This window comes from Rhinopithecus roxellana, chromosome 17 (genome assembly GCF_007565055.1).
Source record: "Rhinopithecus roxellana isolate Shanxi Qingling chromosome 17, ASM756505v1, whole genome shotgun sequence".
NCBI lineage: Eukaryota > Metazoa > Chordata > Mammalia > Primates > Cercopithecidae > Rhinopithecus > Rhinopithecus roxellana.
In genome coordinates this window covers 63,727,367-63,742,584 of record NC_044565.1, presented here as the reverse complement: position 1 = coordinate 63,742,584, position 15,218 = coordinate 63,727,367, and the positions used below count along the sequence as shown (strand labels likewise).

The 15,218-nt window shown below is 54.1% G+C and overlaps 1 protein-coding gene across 3 annotated transcripts in view; it reads left to right on the top strand.

Annotated features, from left to right (window-relative positions):
• Positions 1-15,218, top strand: part of KLHL29 (kelch like family member 29) — a 320,072-nt gene that overhangs the window by 242,206 nt on the left and 62,648 nt on the right. For all 3 annotated transcript variants that reach the window (XM_030920719.1, XM_030920720.1, XM_030920721.1), the window contains 2 exons: positions 10,828-10,969; positions 14,011-14,523. In XM_030920719.1, the coding sequence (XP_030776579.1) occupies positions 10,828-10,969; positions 14,011-14,523 (655 nt within the window). The remainder of the gene's footprint in view (positions 1-10,827; positions 10,970-14,010; positions 14,524-15,218) is intronic.

Here is a 15,218-nt window from a genome sequence, read left to right as displayed (position 1 = left end):
GGCTTGGGGTTTTTTCTGGCTCTGGGAGGTCCTGCACACAGGAGGGCTTAGTTAGTCCTAGAATGCCCTCTGGGGAGGCACTGGGAAGGCCCTGAGAGGGGGCAGAGGGGCCAGGGCAGCCCCTAGCCAAGCCATTGTAAACAGCCTGCTTCTTCCCCTGGGGTCATTGGGAGTCATCTCCATGCAGGCCCAAGTAGCTGGGCTCACAATTAATGTTGAGGCCAGGCATGGTGGCTCACACCTGTAATCCCAGTGCTTTGGGAGGCCAAGGTAGGAGGATTGCTTGAGCCCAGGAGTTCAAGGCTGCACTAAGCTGTGATGGCACCACCACACTCCAGCCTGGATGACCGATCGAGACCCTGTATCAAAAATAGTAATAATAATGTTGGGTGTTCAGACTGTAGTCTCTGAGGGCCAGGCCCCATCCACAAATGGTTCAGTAAGGGAGTCCACCTGTGGCCCCACACCGGCCCATAGCCCTGTACAGCGGACTTTTCCTCACCAGCTTCACCACAGATTTCAAATCTGAAAATAACAAAGGCTCCCGGAAATGGGCGTTGTGTGATGTGTGTCTGCGAGTCTGCAGCTGACCCTGGGGAGGGCGGGGGTGGGCCCGGAGTCACTGCCCGCAGGGCCGGCAGTTGGAAAATGTCCTATCAAAGGCCAGAGCAGGGGCTGCCCCTGCCGTGCCCACCTCCCCGCCCACTCTGGCGACACAAATGGAGAGGGTCGCCGTGCTCAGGAGGGCGCTGCCTTGTCACCAATGCCACGGTGACCAGAAACAGGCAGGACGGCGGGGCCTCTGAGCAGGCCGGGCCGCTACAAGGAACGCGGCTGTTGGGGGAGCGGTGCGGCCTGATTGAACGGGGATGAAAGCCCCGGCCCTGCTCTGTGAGAGGTGCCCCTCGCGCTCCTCCGCGTCCCTGTCTGTCCGTCTGGGCCACTGGCTCCCGCACATCACAGGCATCTGCTGAGGGCCAGGCCTGCCCTGCACCTTTCCGCAGAATGAAAGGGAAACTGGTATCAGAGGGGAGCTGAAGCACAGGAAAGGGCCTCTTTCTTTTCAAAGACTTCCGTTTGTGATGGGCTTTTTTTTTCTAGGTGATCTCATTTCAAAGCCCCTTTGAAAATTTTGTGGGTTTTGTAATGGATGAAAAGTTACTTGGAAATGGGACTAAGAAGTTTTCGGTTGAAAGTTGTTAGAGGAAAGTTGAAAGCTTTGAGTTGTAAGGTTCTGCCAGATTTATCGTTTCCTTTGTCCACAAGGCCCATCCACTGGGAGGGGGGCTTGGAGGAAGGGGCTGGGGGCCCGGACAGGGCACATTCCAGAGCACAGTGCAAAAACCAGCCCCATCTGTGGTTGCTTTATGTGTGCAAGGGAGGCCATCTGTGCTGCACTTTCAGCAAAAGTGTCTCCAATGTATAGACTTTGATGTTGGAAAAGGGAAAAGCAAACATACTTCCAGGTTACTATAGAAAGCTGGGTTCTATCAAAGGCATGGGCTACCACACAGGTGTTTCACATCAGAAACATCATTAAGAAAGAAGACAGGGCCCCAACAATTCTGAGAGAGGGAGAGAGAGGCCTGGCACGAGCCTGGAGCACGTCCATGCTTGAGATCCGAGGAGAGGAGACACCGGCGAACAGCACCGGGAGGAGGCGCTGGGAAGAGGTTTAGGTCAAGAACCAAGAAAAGCATTGTTGCTGAAAACGGAGGGGCAGGGAGTTTCCAGAAGGAAGAAGGAGGAAGCCATTGTTAGGGAACAGAGAAAGAGGACGTGAAATGCTCCCATATTTGGCATCAGGAGGTAATTGTTCATTTAAAGGGGGTGGTTTCACTGAAGTACAGAGGTGGGCGGCACCAGGAGTGCAACCCAGGGAGATAACAGATAGCCCCAGTATGCTGGCAGAGTCGGAGCAGGAGGCTCCATCGGGCTGACACAGCGTGGGAAGGAGAGGCCATGGCCCGTGTGCTTGCAGGTACCTAGGGTGGGCTTTAGTATTATCCTGACAGGATGGCGTGGGCGCAGCCTTAATATGGCTGAGTCCGTTTATGGGGCTACCGGCCACAGCCAGGGAGGCTGGGGAAGAGGTAGCCTGGGAACATTCCAGCCATCCCAGAGCACCTCTGAAGGTCTTGTGATAAAATAGTAGACATGGGTTAGAGTCCCAGGCTTGCCATGCCTTGAGTTTTTTGTTTGGTTTTGTTTTGTTTTTGAAATGGAGTCTCGCTTTGTCACCCAGACTGGAGGGCAATGGTGCTATCTTGGCTCACTGCAACCTCCACCTCCCAGGTTCAAGTGATTCTCCTGCCTCAGTCTCCCAAGTAGCTAGGACTACAGGCGCACACCGCCACGCCCAGTGGATTTTTTTGTATTTTTAGTAAAGATGGGGTTTCACCATGTTGGCCAGGCTGGTCTCGAACTCCCGAGCTTCAGTGATCCACCTGCCTCAGCCTCCCAAAGTACTGAGATTACATGCATGGGCCACCGCACCTGGCTGCTCTGAGTACTTTTGAGCTTCTCTGGGCCTTCTTACTCTCATCTGTGAAATGAAGGTAAGAACGCAGAATTCCTCATGGAAGGAAATCAGTGCATGCCGGCACCTGGCATGGAGGAGGCTGTTAGGACAGTGGCTGGCCAGGGAGGACCAGTTCATCTGTACCTGGCATCCGTTTATGGCTTGGGTCTTCACGGTGATCCAGTGAGAAAGGGCATAGGAAGTGACCGGTGGTTTCCACTTAAAGTATTTACAGATGACCCTCGGGGCTGGACACCAAGCCCAGGATCACAGGGCAATGACAGGGCCAGGCCTGGGGCCCAGACGGGGTCTGCAGTTGTAGCTCCCAGCCCAGCACGTGGCTGCCCTCACCAAGCCTGTCCTCTGTCTCTCACTTGCTACTCAGCCCCTCCTATCACCTGCCCCATCAGGTCCTCTGTCCCCACCTAGGCTCTCAGCAGGACCATTCAGCCTCCAAAGACATCATCATATTCTGTAATATGATTGGAATCTGAATATATATTTTAAATGACAAGATTGAAATTAAAATTTAAATAAAGAATTACTTTTCTGTAAGTTGCTCCGAAAGTAGTAATTTAGCAGCAAATTGATAGAGAAAGGTAAGCACTGGTCCTTTAAACCATCATGCAGTTTCCAGCATGCGAGCCAGAAGTGTCTCAATTTAACACATCATTGGTTAGTATTATTAGAAATTTCATCAGGCACCGGAGTGCATTATGGCAGGGCTCTGAAGGGGAGGCCGAGGACACAGACCTGGGGCCAGGGGGCCAGAGAGGGCAGCCTCGTTAATGAGGGCAGGTGGGGCTCGGGAGACCCTCCCCTGGCCCCACGTAGGGATTTAACTGCGATTATCTTCTCATTTGTAGTTCAGTAGCAATCAGGAAATGAGAACTGAGAGAATCTTATATGTCATTTGCGCTTCCCAGAGGCCACAGATTTCCAGCTTTGGTGACTCTCAACATGTCCTTCTGACCCCCTGAAACCTAGGCTCAGAACAGAAGTCCTCAGAAGTGGCCTCGCCAAGGAGCTGGTTCCCGTGAGTCACATAAGCAAGACCCAGAACTCTCCCAGTCAGGACCTGATGGGCAGCATCAACCCCGCGGTCCCCTCACACAGCCCCAAGAACTTAAACGCGAAGACTTTCATTGATCCCCAGAGCGAGTCCATGGACTACCTGCCGAGCATCCCCTGTAGGTTTATTAAAGGGGCACATTTTGGGGTCCCTCACCCCACACCAACTGAATCAGAACCTCCAGGGTAGGGTCCAGAAACTTCCGTCCCTCTAACGACTCTTCCAGATGCTGCTTTTATGCACTCACATTGGAGATTTTGTGCACCATCACCCATTGGTGGTGGTCGGCAGCCCTCCCTAAGTAATCTTGGAATCAGTGTTCTCGGTGATAACCTGCCAACACTAGAAAGCCTAACAGCCCAGCTATAAACCTATGAGCTGTCATCTGAAAGATCCCAGACACCAAGATATCTCCTCCCCAAGCCTGAGTTTCTACCATTGGAACATAATTCCTTTCAAGTAAGAACTGCTTTCCTGGGGCTTCACCTTTGCAGTGCAGGAGCCCCTGAGAGGCCTACATGCTCAGTCCCCAACACCCTGGTCTGAACATGTTTCCCAAAAGCTGGATGCCATCATTCCCCACAGGTGGACCTGGCACCATGAAGACCTCAAGTGCCCTGCAGAGGGAGGGAAGCTGAAAGAAAGTGAAATATCCACTCTTTGCAGGGAATGGCCTGCCCAGTGATGCCCCCTCCTGGAGCTCATATCTGGTGTGATATGATTCCCCCCAGGGCAAGCCAGGGCCTGGTGGTCAGAGGTGCCTGCAACAAATGCACTTCTGCTAGGAGCACTGTGCGAATTTGCTCTTGCTGTTCTCAGAAGAGCCCTGGGAATAACCCTGCAGAGTGAGAAGAAAAAGGAAATGACAGCATTCACCCCCAGTGCTAGGCTGAGGACACCAGAACCTACCCCCACCATGTGCTCCCAAATCCCTGTTCCTCTGCCACCAGCCTCTGCAGAGCATGGATTCTGAGCAGTGCTGGCCTCCTCACATTACCCAGCTTTCCAGACTGCAGTTTCACCTAAGTGGGTTTGAGTTACAGGTCACATGCCATGCCCTAGCTGCAAGGGAAGCTGGTAGAGCAAGTTTTCTGATGTAGGGAGTTCCAAAAGCATGTGGCAATCAGAACCATGCCAGAGTTGCAGGGAGGGCCAGCACATGTGAGCATCCCTTGCCAGAAGGAGTCATCAGAACCCAGAGCCAGGTGGGTGGGATGGGCACACCAAAGCTTGTCTTCCCCAAATGAGCTGGGTGTTGTGGGGAGTCCAGAGATGGAAACAAGGCTCCAGATGAAGCTCAGGGTACAGGGAACTCCAGGCTACCCCCTGGCATTGTCCTCCCTGGGGCTCCTCAAGTTTTCATCCAAGACCACTTCACACCCACCACCCAGCTGGGCTGTGTTAGGGAAATGCTGCACTAACTTTAGTTTTGGCATTTATGTAATTAGAGTCCCACTATATTTATACTGCCCCCAATCCTCTACAGAACCAAAGAGATGCATGTAACACTGTGCATTTATATGTCAAGAATAAGGCACAAATGACTTTGCTCTTTACTATTTTGCAATATATACAAAATAGTAAGATACACAGTAGCCTGTGTATCCCTTTTTTTTTTTTTTTTTTTTTTTTACCTGTTTCTTTTTTAGTGGCTGTAAATGACACATTTTATAATATCTCCCAAATTTGTGCACAGGAATTCTGAGAGAGCTTGGCTGAACAGTTCTGCTGAGCCCGTGATGTTGACTAGTAACCCTTGGTGATGTTCAGCTGATTTGCTGATGGTCTGGAGGGTCTAAGATACCAAGGCAGAAGCTTCAAGCCTCTTAAAAAGATAGACCCAGGACTGTTATAGTGTCGCATCTGATATACTATGTCAAAAGAGTCACAGGACTGTGTGTGTGTGTTAATTTGGCTAAGTGGAAGCTCCATGCTATGCTGAAGGCTCCACTGTAGCAGTTCCAGGAGCCCCGTGGCCTGCATGTGTGCAGTGTTCATCCCTCTCCCCATGTCCCCTGGTCTGGTCTCCCCTTTGCATTTCGTCATGATTTTACTGTACCTTTTCTTAAGGGTAGCACAAGTCTCTCTGTTAACAGGGGTGGGAGTGAGACAACATCATGGGTCTGTTCCTTGGGGTCTCTGTCCAAGCCTGTGTCACCCCAACGGCTCCCTGGTGCAGGTGTCCCATTATACTGATTGTAAATTCCTCCAGGGCAGGACCTTGCCCAGTACAGATCCCTGGTACCTGGTGGTGCCTCTGGCCCAGAGAGGGTGCTCAGTGATGTTCAGCAGAAGGCCACCCTGCCAGCCCTGTCTGCACCACATGGTACAGGGCATCATGGCCTGCAGGTTCCGGTCTGGGAGACAGTTTCCTTGGCAGGAGAGAGCTGTGGGTGCTGGCATCATCATCCCTCCAGAAAAGGCCCATGTGTACCCCAGAAGTGGACTCTGAAGCCTGTCTCTGCCAGATGTATCTAGGCTGAAAATGCACTGGTTGCTGTGGGGTCCTTTGGTGGTGACTTGGGCCCCCATCCGTCTGCCAGATTGAATCCTGCCTAGCTTTTGTGGCCCAGCCCCAGCCCACCTCTTCTGGAAGCTTCTTCTCGAGGCTTCATTGATTCACCCTCTTCTGACATCCTTGGGCAAATAGTGGAGGGTGCTGTGTTCTGTTTTCTCCAGGAGACTCCCCCAGGTCCCCCCAGCTCCACAGAGGCAGTAGTCACCCCTCAGTGTCCATGCCTTGATCACATCAAGGCATCCGGAGGGGCTGATGGGTTCTGCTGGTCAGTGGATTGGGCCATCCAGGGCTCCAGCAGCATCCAGGGCAACGGTGTTAAAGGCCCCAGCACACACGGCCCCCATGATGTGGAAACCTCAGCCCCCCAGTGAGGGAACCGTGCTGTTTCACTGCTCTGCTCTGTGACTCGTGTCATTCACTCTCCCTGGAATCCACCCTGTGCATTCATTCATTCATCGAGCCAACAGTGATGCATGCTTCTTCCACTGGCCAACGCTGTAGCTCAGAGACCCTGCCCTCTTGGAGTTATGGAGCTTTGCCTGCAAAGATGGGGCAGAAACAAGGCCCTGGGGGTAGTGCGCTAGGTCCTGTGGTCATTGGGTGCACAGAGAGTAGAGGTGAGAACAAGCGAGGCCTGGGAGGACCCCAGGGGAGTCCCTGCCATCTCTCAAACCTCAAACCTCCCTGGCCACGCGGGACACTGCTAGTCTATGCGGTACCTTTGTGCAAAGTAGGAAAAGGGGTTTCCTAGATTTTCCTAAAGACGGACAAGTTAGCAAAAGCATCTCGGGGCTGTGTGTCACAGACTCCTGGGTCCACAGCCTGGTGTGGGCATCCACTGCTCCTGCCTCCCCGGGTGAGTGTCAGCCCCTCGCCCTCTACTAGGCATCTTTCATTGCACACCACCTACGGCCCTACACACCTTTCCCTAAATGAAGCAGGTCCCTCAGAGCAGCTCTGTGGACCCTGCACGGCTGGTTCCCCCCAAGCTGGTGGAGTGAACCCACGTGTCCTCTGAGACTGCTGCAAGGTGGAGGCCCCCAGCCCCCATCGTCAGCAGGTGCCTCCCGCTCTGCACTGCCTCGCAGAGAGCTTCAGCCATACAGGCCCTGGGTCTTTAGTGTTCTTCAGTTGCTGAAAGAAGCAGGGTGCTGTCAGCTGCCATAAAACTGTGACCTTTGAAAATGTACAAGAGCTCAGGGTTTAAAAAGCTTCTGCGTTAATGATGCATCCCATTAGCATCTCATTAAAGGAAAGCCAAGAGAAGCCTGCTCAGGCCCGATGATGGGCAGATAGGGCCACTCTGTGGGGCCAGGCACGGAGAGGCTCTCCTGGTCTGCCTCTCTCTGCCAAGTGCCATCATGTCACTGGAGCAGAAGACATGGCCAGGAACACTGGGGAACGACCAAAGGTCTGGGTGGCTTCACTGGTGTCCCAGATGATGGCAGTGGGAGGGCACGAGGGGAGGCTTGCTCAACTCTGCCTTCCTCCCTGCTGCCCAGGCTAAGTTCTCCTGGTTGGTTTTCATGGCATTCTTGTGTTGTCAGCGCCCCCCAACCAGGAGGCATGGAAATCAGGGTGGCCTGGGCTTGCGGGGATTCTGTACCATGGGAGGAAAGAGTTAGCAGGAGCTGGGCTCAGAGCCGGACCCACGGACCTGAACATGGTCCCCTAGAAGCTTCCGGAACCCAGGGACCATGTGGCTTTACTGAGGGCCTGGAACTCGTTGCAAGAGGGGGCTGTGGTCGGGCCGTGCTGACGCACATCACCAGTGGCTCTGCATGTCACCCCCCCGGGGGCCCGGGCTCCTCGGCAATGGGCATACCCTGTGTCCAGGTTTTTTCTGGAGGAAGTGGAGGAAGGAATGTCATTGTATTATTTTAATAAAATAAATAAAATTCCTGAACTACAGGTTGCTTGTAGCTTCAGAGGTTGTGAGTGCTTAGTAGAAAATGGGTAGCCTTGTGTATCCTTCCTAAAGAAGAAAAAAAAAAGACTTTTGGTTCTCACCACAGAGCTGCTTTCTTATACATAAGAAATTGCTTGTAGTATTCATGAACGACACAGCCAAATAGCAGGCCGGTTGTAGCCCACTTCGCCTGCTCACAGCCCATCTGGGCCCGCCTCTGCACACCCGGGACACCCCAGCATCTTTGCCTCAAGCTGTTCATGTATTGAGTCCTCCCACTGTGCCGCAGCAGCCACTTGAGGGCAGGGCTGAGTCTCGGTCATCCGCATCCCCAGTGCCTAGAGCAGTGCCCGACATAGACCTAAAGCAGAAGAAACAAACTAAATGAGTGAGCGGCAGGAGTGCTCTGAAGCCAAGGGGCTGAGCAATCTGTGTTAGAAAAGTGAGATTTTTTCAAGTTCAGAAACTCCAACAATTTTAGGGTGACCATTGGAACTCCTGAAGTTTTAGTGCTCAGAACATGGGGACCCAAACTTGAGGAGACCCCAACCTCCTCTCCTGGAGGCAGGGGCTATTCCAGGGCAAGTTTCCAGAAGCTTCCCTTCCCTGTCAAGTTGCCAGGCCGGAGTGTGATTCAAGAGGGGAGAAGAGTGGCTGCCGGAGGATGCTGAAATCCTCAACAGCCTCTTGCCTGGGACACCTCCAGGATCCCGCACGGCGGAGAAGGGCTGCAGCACCTCCTCCAGGCAGGAGGGGCTTCTGTGCTGTCCATGAAGGGAGTGCCGGTCATGAGGCTGGGATCTTGGCATTCACACTTTGCTCCCAGGGACGGCATGGGACATGGCATAGGCTCCTTCTCCCTCGGATGCCTCTGATTCCAAGGAAAGCAATCTCCCTACCTCTGAGCCACCAGGACCTTGAGAGCCTGGAAATACAACGAAGGCTGCAGAGTGGATAGACCCTTCAGACAGGGCACACGTTAAAAGCTGTCTATTTGGAGAATGCTGGAAAAACCATGCTATTGTTCCCTAAGACTATTAGTGAGTGCAGCGAAGTCCCCAGCCCCCTCTCCTCCTAGCTTCTGTCTGTCCCACAGATAGAAATGGGGCAGGCCCTCTGATAAGGAAGCTCGTCCCTTGAATTGTTCTTTTCTCAGGAGATTCACCATTTTCCTTTGTTTCTTGCTCTGTTCACAGAAGCAAAGCATCTGAAATGCAGGCCAGAGATAAAGTGTAGCCTGATGCAATTAGCGGAGTGCAGCCCACAGGTCCTAATGGGATACGGCTCCTGCTCCTCCAGCAGGCCCCTGTGGAGGCGCTGTGTGTTGTCTGCACTATGCGTCAAAGCCCCAAGTGTTGCCCAGCCTCCCTATCCACACCCCCTCTCTGTGCCTGGCACAGAACCCAGGAGAGCCACTCTGGTCAGGGGGGCTCAGCAGCAGGCCCTGTCTCCCACCAGCTGGGTTCCTGGGTCAAGCTTCATCAGAAGTCACCGTAAGGACCATGATCCTCACCTGAGAGGCCTGCAGATGCCCCTGGAGGCTCCTGTGTTCTGTGGCTGTTCCTGGTGGGCATCCGTATCCACCCCTCATCCCACACCTGGTTGGGCTCTGGCTGTGCTCTGGGGAACTGTGCTCACTCTTCCCAGGGCCACCTGTCCTGACACCCACACCCCCGCATATCCCAGGTGTCTTATCCCAACCTCTCCAGCATGTTTCCAGGAGTATTTTCGTTTGTTTGTTTTTTGCCTGTATATATAATGGCCATAGTTAAAAAAAAAAAAAAAAATACGGAAAAGTATAGACAATAAAATAAGTTACCCATAATCCCCTCAGCCAAGAATAACATCCCTGTTAACATTTTGGTCATTTCCCTCCTACATATATCATCTGACACAGGGGTGTTTACATAGGGAGGCCATTTGTGTGTCATTCTGGGGCCTGTTTTTCTGATTAAACATTATAGTGTAAGCATTTTGTCATCAAGAATTCTTTACACATGATTTTTGATAGCTATATAATATTCCATTATAAGGCTGTGGCTCAGGGAGACAAATGCTGTCCTGGTGGGTTTTTTTGTTTGTTGTTGTTTTTGTTTGTTTTTCACTCTGACGTTTATTTTTTCATTCATCTGCAAATCTGAGCTAGAGAGTGGACTCACAGAGCAGAAAGCCTGCCTCCTTCCTGCACAGAGGAGCTGAGGGTCCCACCGTCCACCTAGAAGCAGCATCTGAGCTGTCCCCGCCATGGGCCTCAGCTCCCACCTTCCCCACACCTCCTCCATAGGACAATTGGGCCTCAGAGGCTGGTGTGGGGGCAGGATGGGAAATGTATAAAGTCCCTCACCTGCTGCCTGCTGGTGGCCCCTTGGAAAGCTGCCCTCTCCCGTGTCCAAGAGCCAGCCAGTGGTGACACAGAGGCTGGGCTGGGCACACAATGCTCAGCACATGCCCTGATAAGTTGGTAGCATCTGTGTGGCTGTGGTTTGTGGATGGTCCGAGGGCCGGAGATCCCATCTCGTAGCTCAGAACGCTCTTCCCATTATGATAGGGCTGGTAGAGTGAGTGGCCACGGAGGGTGTCCAGGGAGGCACTGGCCTGGGTGTTCCTAGAGGCAGGAGCTTAGCAGAGGTCCCAGCTGCTACTACTATGGCGGAACCGTAGTAGGCTCTGTCTCTGACCCTGTGCTCAGTGGGCGAAGCTTAGGCAACGGGAGTCTTGTTTTGGAGGCTAGGTCCCTCCTAGGGAGTCTTGTTCTGGAGACTGGTCTCTGGCCAGGCCATGCTCACCTCCTCATCTGCTTCCCACAGGCTCCTGGCATCTCCAAGGCAGACAGTCAGTCCCAGGGACTGGCGACCAGCATCCGGTGGGGGCAGACGCCTATCAATCAGTCCACACCCTGGGATACTGATGAGCCACCCTCCAAACAGATGAGGGAGAGTGACAATCCAGGTACGTCCCTCGTCGGCAGATAGAAACGACTGAGCCCAGGGCTTGGTGGGAAGCTGGAGGCTTCCTGGGGACCCCAACTCCTGCATAGCAGGTCTTGACCCCAGGGCCTTCAGAAGCCCCCTCGTCAGGTTCAGGGGGAAAGGCACTGTGTGTAATTCCCTGTGAAGGAGTTGTCTCTCTATTTCTTTCTCTGCTACTCAAGGACTCCGGAGAGCAAAGGGAGTGAGAATGACATTATCGGGGTGACTTTGAATTGGCTCCGGATTCTTTTGAATCATCATTCCCAAACCTGGGTACTCTGATTCATAGCAAATTTCTTGAGACATGCTTTCCAGTAAGGTTTTTCCTTGCTAATGGTTGTATGACAACTGGGGTGTTCTACCCTCGGGAACTGGGAATTAACTCATCAGCTCGTACAACATCCCAGCCCTTCTTTGGACAGCTCCAGCCATAATGAATGCCCTCTCTTTTATCTCCCGTTGGCCCCAGAGCCCCCCCTTAGGATACACAGAACACCTGTTTGCCCCTCCACACAACAGCCCCACAGGTGTCAGGAGACCCCTTTCATCCCCCTCTCAAAGTCTTAGGATAAACACCCCAGGCCATTCGGCCATGCCCCGCAGCCCATAGATTCCAGGCCCTTTGCCTTCTAGGGCTTTGCTCTGCCCCCTGCATCCCTCTTGAAGTGCAGCGTCCAGAACTCAACGCAAATAGCCCGTGAGTGGTCTGCCCGGCACGTGCTTCCTTCAGCACCTCTGGTCTCATCACTGCTCAGCTAGTAGCCACGTCACATGCTGCCTCAACAGCACCCCAAGATGCCCCAGCAGCTGCAGTTACCCCTGTTCATGTCCTCACAGTTGGGCTTAGGTAGCTGGGTTTGGGGACCCAATAGCAAGCCCTCATCAGTGTCCCCTGTTTGCTGTTAGGATCTCTTAGACACCAGCTTCTGTTGCTGACCCTACCCCTCCCAGTTATGTTCCCTGCAGACCTGGTCCTATCTTCCACGTCAGGACCAAGTCACGGATTAAAATGCTGGGAGCTTGCCACATATAACTAGAGACTTCTCTTTAGGTCTCTTGTACCCTTGGACCATTCACCACATCATAAGTAAATCACCTCCATGGCACTGTGTCTCTGTGTCTCTGCCACAGAGTCCCCTGGGGCCCCGCCCATTGTGCTCTGAAGTTGTGATGCATTTTTCCAGGCTCCCTGGCTAATCCTGGAAAGAGCAGAGCTTGGGATGACATGCCTTGTGCCTAAGACACCCAGGCTGCTTCATAATGACACCACCTCCCCTCTTCAGGCTTGGGGACAATTCCCATTAGCAGCCTGTTCTAGAATCTTGCCATGACTTCACTGAAGTTTCTTGGCTTCCAGTTCTCCCTGACCTCTCTCATTGTCAAAATCATAAATATGTGTTGCACATGTATTGCATGTCCTATTCTGTGCATCATCGCAATGCTTACGGAACTGGCTCGGGAAAAGCTTGGGCCTACGGTCCCTCGGCTGGGAAGGGGCGACCCAGGCCTCGTACCGTGGTCTATGTGACTCTGAGCCTCGCTCCTCACCAGCAGCTGGCTCTCCCTTGGACAGTGGTCTGGTAGTGACCCACCATCTTAGCTCCTGCCCCATGTCAGCGCCATTTTCTTTCTGAGAGGGAGCTCCCAGCTCCACATTCTATCCTGTGGGGCTTGTGGTGCCGAGTGGCCCTCTGCCCCCTACTCCCTCTGTCTCCCTATCCTCAGTCTACACTGCCACCCCAGAGCAGCTGTGAAAGCCAAGGTAGCACTTGGGCCATGGAGACCTGGACCCAGGCTCATTCAGTCAGAGGCAGCCCAGACTGGCCTTCCCTGTCATGGTGTCTCCCAGTTTCCCTCACAAGCCCCCTTAGGTCACCCCACGTGGCACAGCTGACCTCGCCTCTGTGTCGGCTCTCAAGAGGTGTATCTGGACCCCACCTTGTTCAGCCAAAGTTTTCTTAAGGACTAAAGTGGGGTTCTCTTGTTTCCTCCAGGGCTGGCCGTGCCTACGTTGCCTAGCACAAGGTCCGCCCTCCCCAGCAAGGCCTGGCCAGCCTTTCCACACATCCCCCACCCGGGTCCCTCCCTTCCTGCGAGGACCATGCCCGGCCCCGGGCTCCAGTGCCCTCACCTGAGGGCCCAGCAAACACCCCGGTCTCCACCATCCCCTTCCCCTGCCTCCCTCAGAGGCGAGCTTGCAGAAAGGGAGGAGAAACCCCAGCATTTATGGAGCATTCACCACCTGCCAGACACTCTGCTAGTTTTGTTTTGTTTCCGAATACATCTTCCTCATTCAGTTCTTCCCAGTAGTCCCCCGAGGTAGGTATTGCTAATTGCATTTAACAGATGAGAAGAATGAGGCTCAGAGGAAATAAGAACTTGCTGAGGTCAGGCGCGGTGGCTCATACCTGTAGTCCCAGCACTTTGGGAAGCTGAGGTGGTCAGATCACCTGAGCTCAGGAGTTCGAGACCAGCCCGGCCAAGATGGAGAAACCTCGTCTCTACTAAAAATACAAAAATTAACCAGGCATGGTGGTGCACACCTGTAATCCCAGCTACTCAGGAGGCTGAGGCAGGAGAATTGCTTGAACCTGGAAGGCGGAGGTTGCAGTGAGCTGAGATCACACCACTGCACTCCGGCCTGGGCAACAGAGCAAGACTCTGTCTCAAAAAATAAAATAAAAAAGAACTTGCTCCTGAGGTTCTTAACTACTAAGTGGCAGAGCTGAGAGTGGAACCCAAGTCTCAAAGGGCTCTGCTTCCTTCTCTCTGCTCTACTGCCTCTCACCTCTCCCAGGCAGACCTTGCTTCCTCCTCTGAGCCCCAATGGCTGTTTGTTCGTAGACCCCCAGCACACTTATCCTGGGCTGCCACAATCACAGATTCCTAATCGGTCAGTTCCTGTTCGCAGGTGTCTCATTCACCTCTGTAACCCAGCACCCAGTGCAGGGCCTGGGGTGGTCAGTGTTTGTTGAGTGAATATGTAACCGGCAGATGACGTTTCTTCCATCTCCCTTGCAGGCACAGGGCCGTGGGTGACCACGGTGGCCGCCGGGAACCAGCCCACCCTGATCGCACACTCCTATGGAGTGGCCCAGCCTCCCACCTTCAGCCCGGCTGTGAACGTCCAGGCCCCGGTCATTGGGGTGACCCCCTCACTGCCTCCCCACGTGGGGCCCCAACTCCCGCTGATGCCAGGCCACTACTCGCTCCCTCAGCCGCCCTCTCAGCCACTGAGCAGCGTGGTGGTGAACATGCCTGCCCAGGCCCTGTATGCCAGCCCTCAGCCCCTGGCCGTGTCCACACTGCCTGGTGTGGGGCAGGTGGCCCGCCCAGGACCCACCGCTGTGGGCAACGGCCACATGGCAGGGCCCCTGCTGCCTCCACCGCCGCCAGCCCAGCCGTCCGCCACTCTCCCCAGTGGTGCCCCTGCCACCAATGGGCCCCCCACAACTGACTCGGCCCACGGGCTGCAGATGCTGCGGACCATTGGCGTGGGGAAGTATGAGTTCACCGACCCAGGGCACCCCAGAGGTAAGTCCTGCTGCCACGTGCCTGCCCACAGGCCTGCGTCTGCACCTCCCTGCGCGGTCACTGCAACACCACCGGGACAGGAGTGTGCTTCATGCCAGCTCCTTCACTGGCCTCCCCAACCCAGAGGCTGCAGTGGAGCCTCTGCCTGCCCAAGACAACTGGCCTGAGATGGGAGAAGGAGAGGGAAAGTGTGGAGGGCGGGACAAGGAAGGTGGGGAAATGCGCCTGGGTAAGAAGAGGGAGCCTGGGAAGAGAAAGGAAGGGAGAGCCTGCAAAGCCCAGAGCCCGTCCCCCTCCAGCCCAAGCCCTGGCCATTCTCACCTCCAACCCCCAAAGTCAGGCCAAGATGCAAAAGGGTGAGAGTCATCCACTCTTAGGGCACCACAGAACAGTCCCTTTTGGGGCCTTCTCCATGTTCCACCCACGAGGACATTCAGAGCATGAACTGTGCCCTTCCCAGGGAAAGCACCCTCGGTCACGCCATCAGATGAGAGCAGTGCCCAAGGCAATTTAGTTAGGCCCAGGAGACATTCCCAGACCATCTTGAGGCACTTGAATGTTTCGTTTCAAGGATCCAGGGGTGACTTTGTGAGACCTTGGGAAAGAGCACCTCCAGCCTCAGCCTTCAGTTAACCCTCTTCCCCCAGCCTCAGAGGAGTTTCACTCCAGGGAACTCGAAGGTAAAGCCTTCAGAA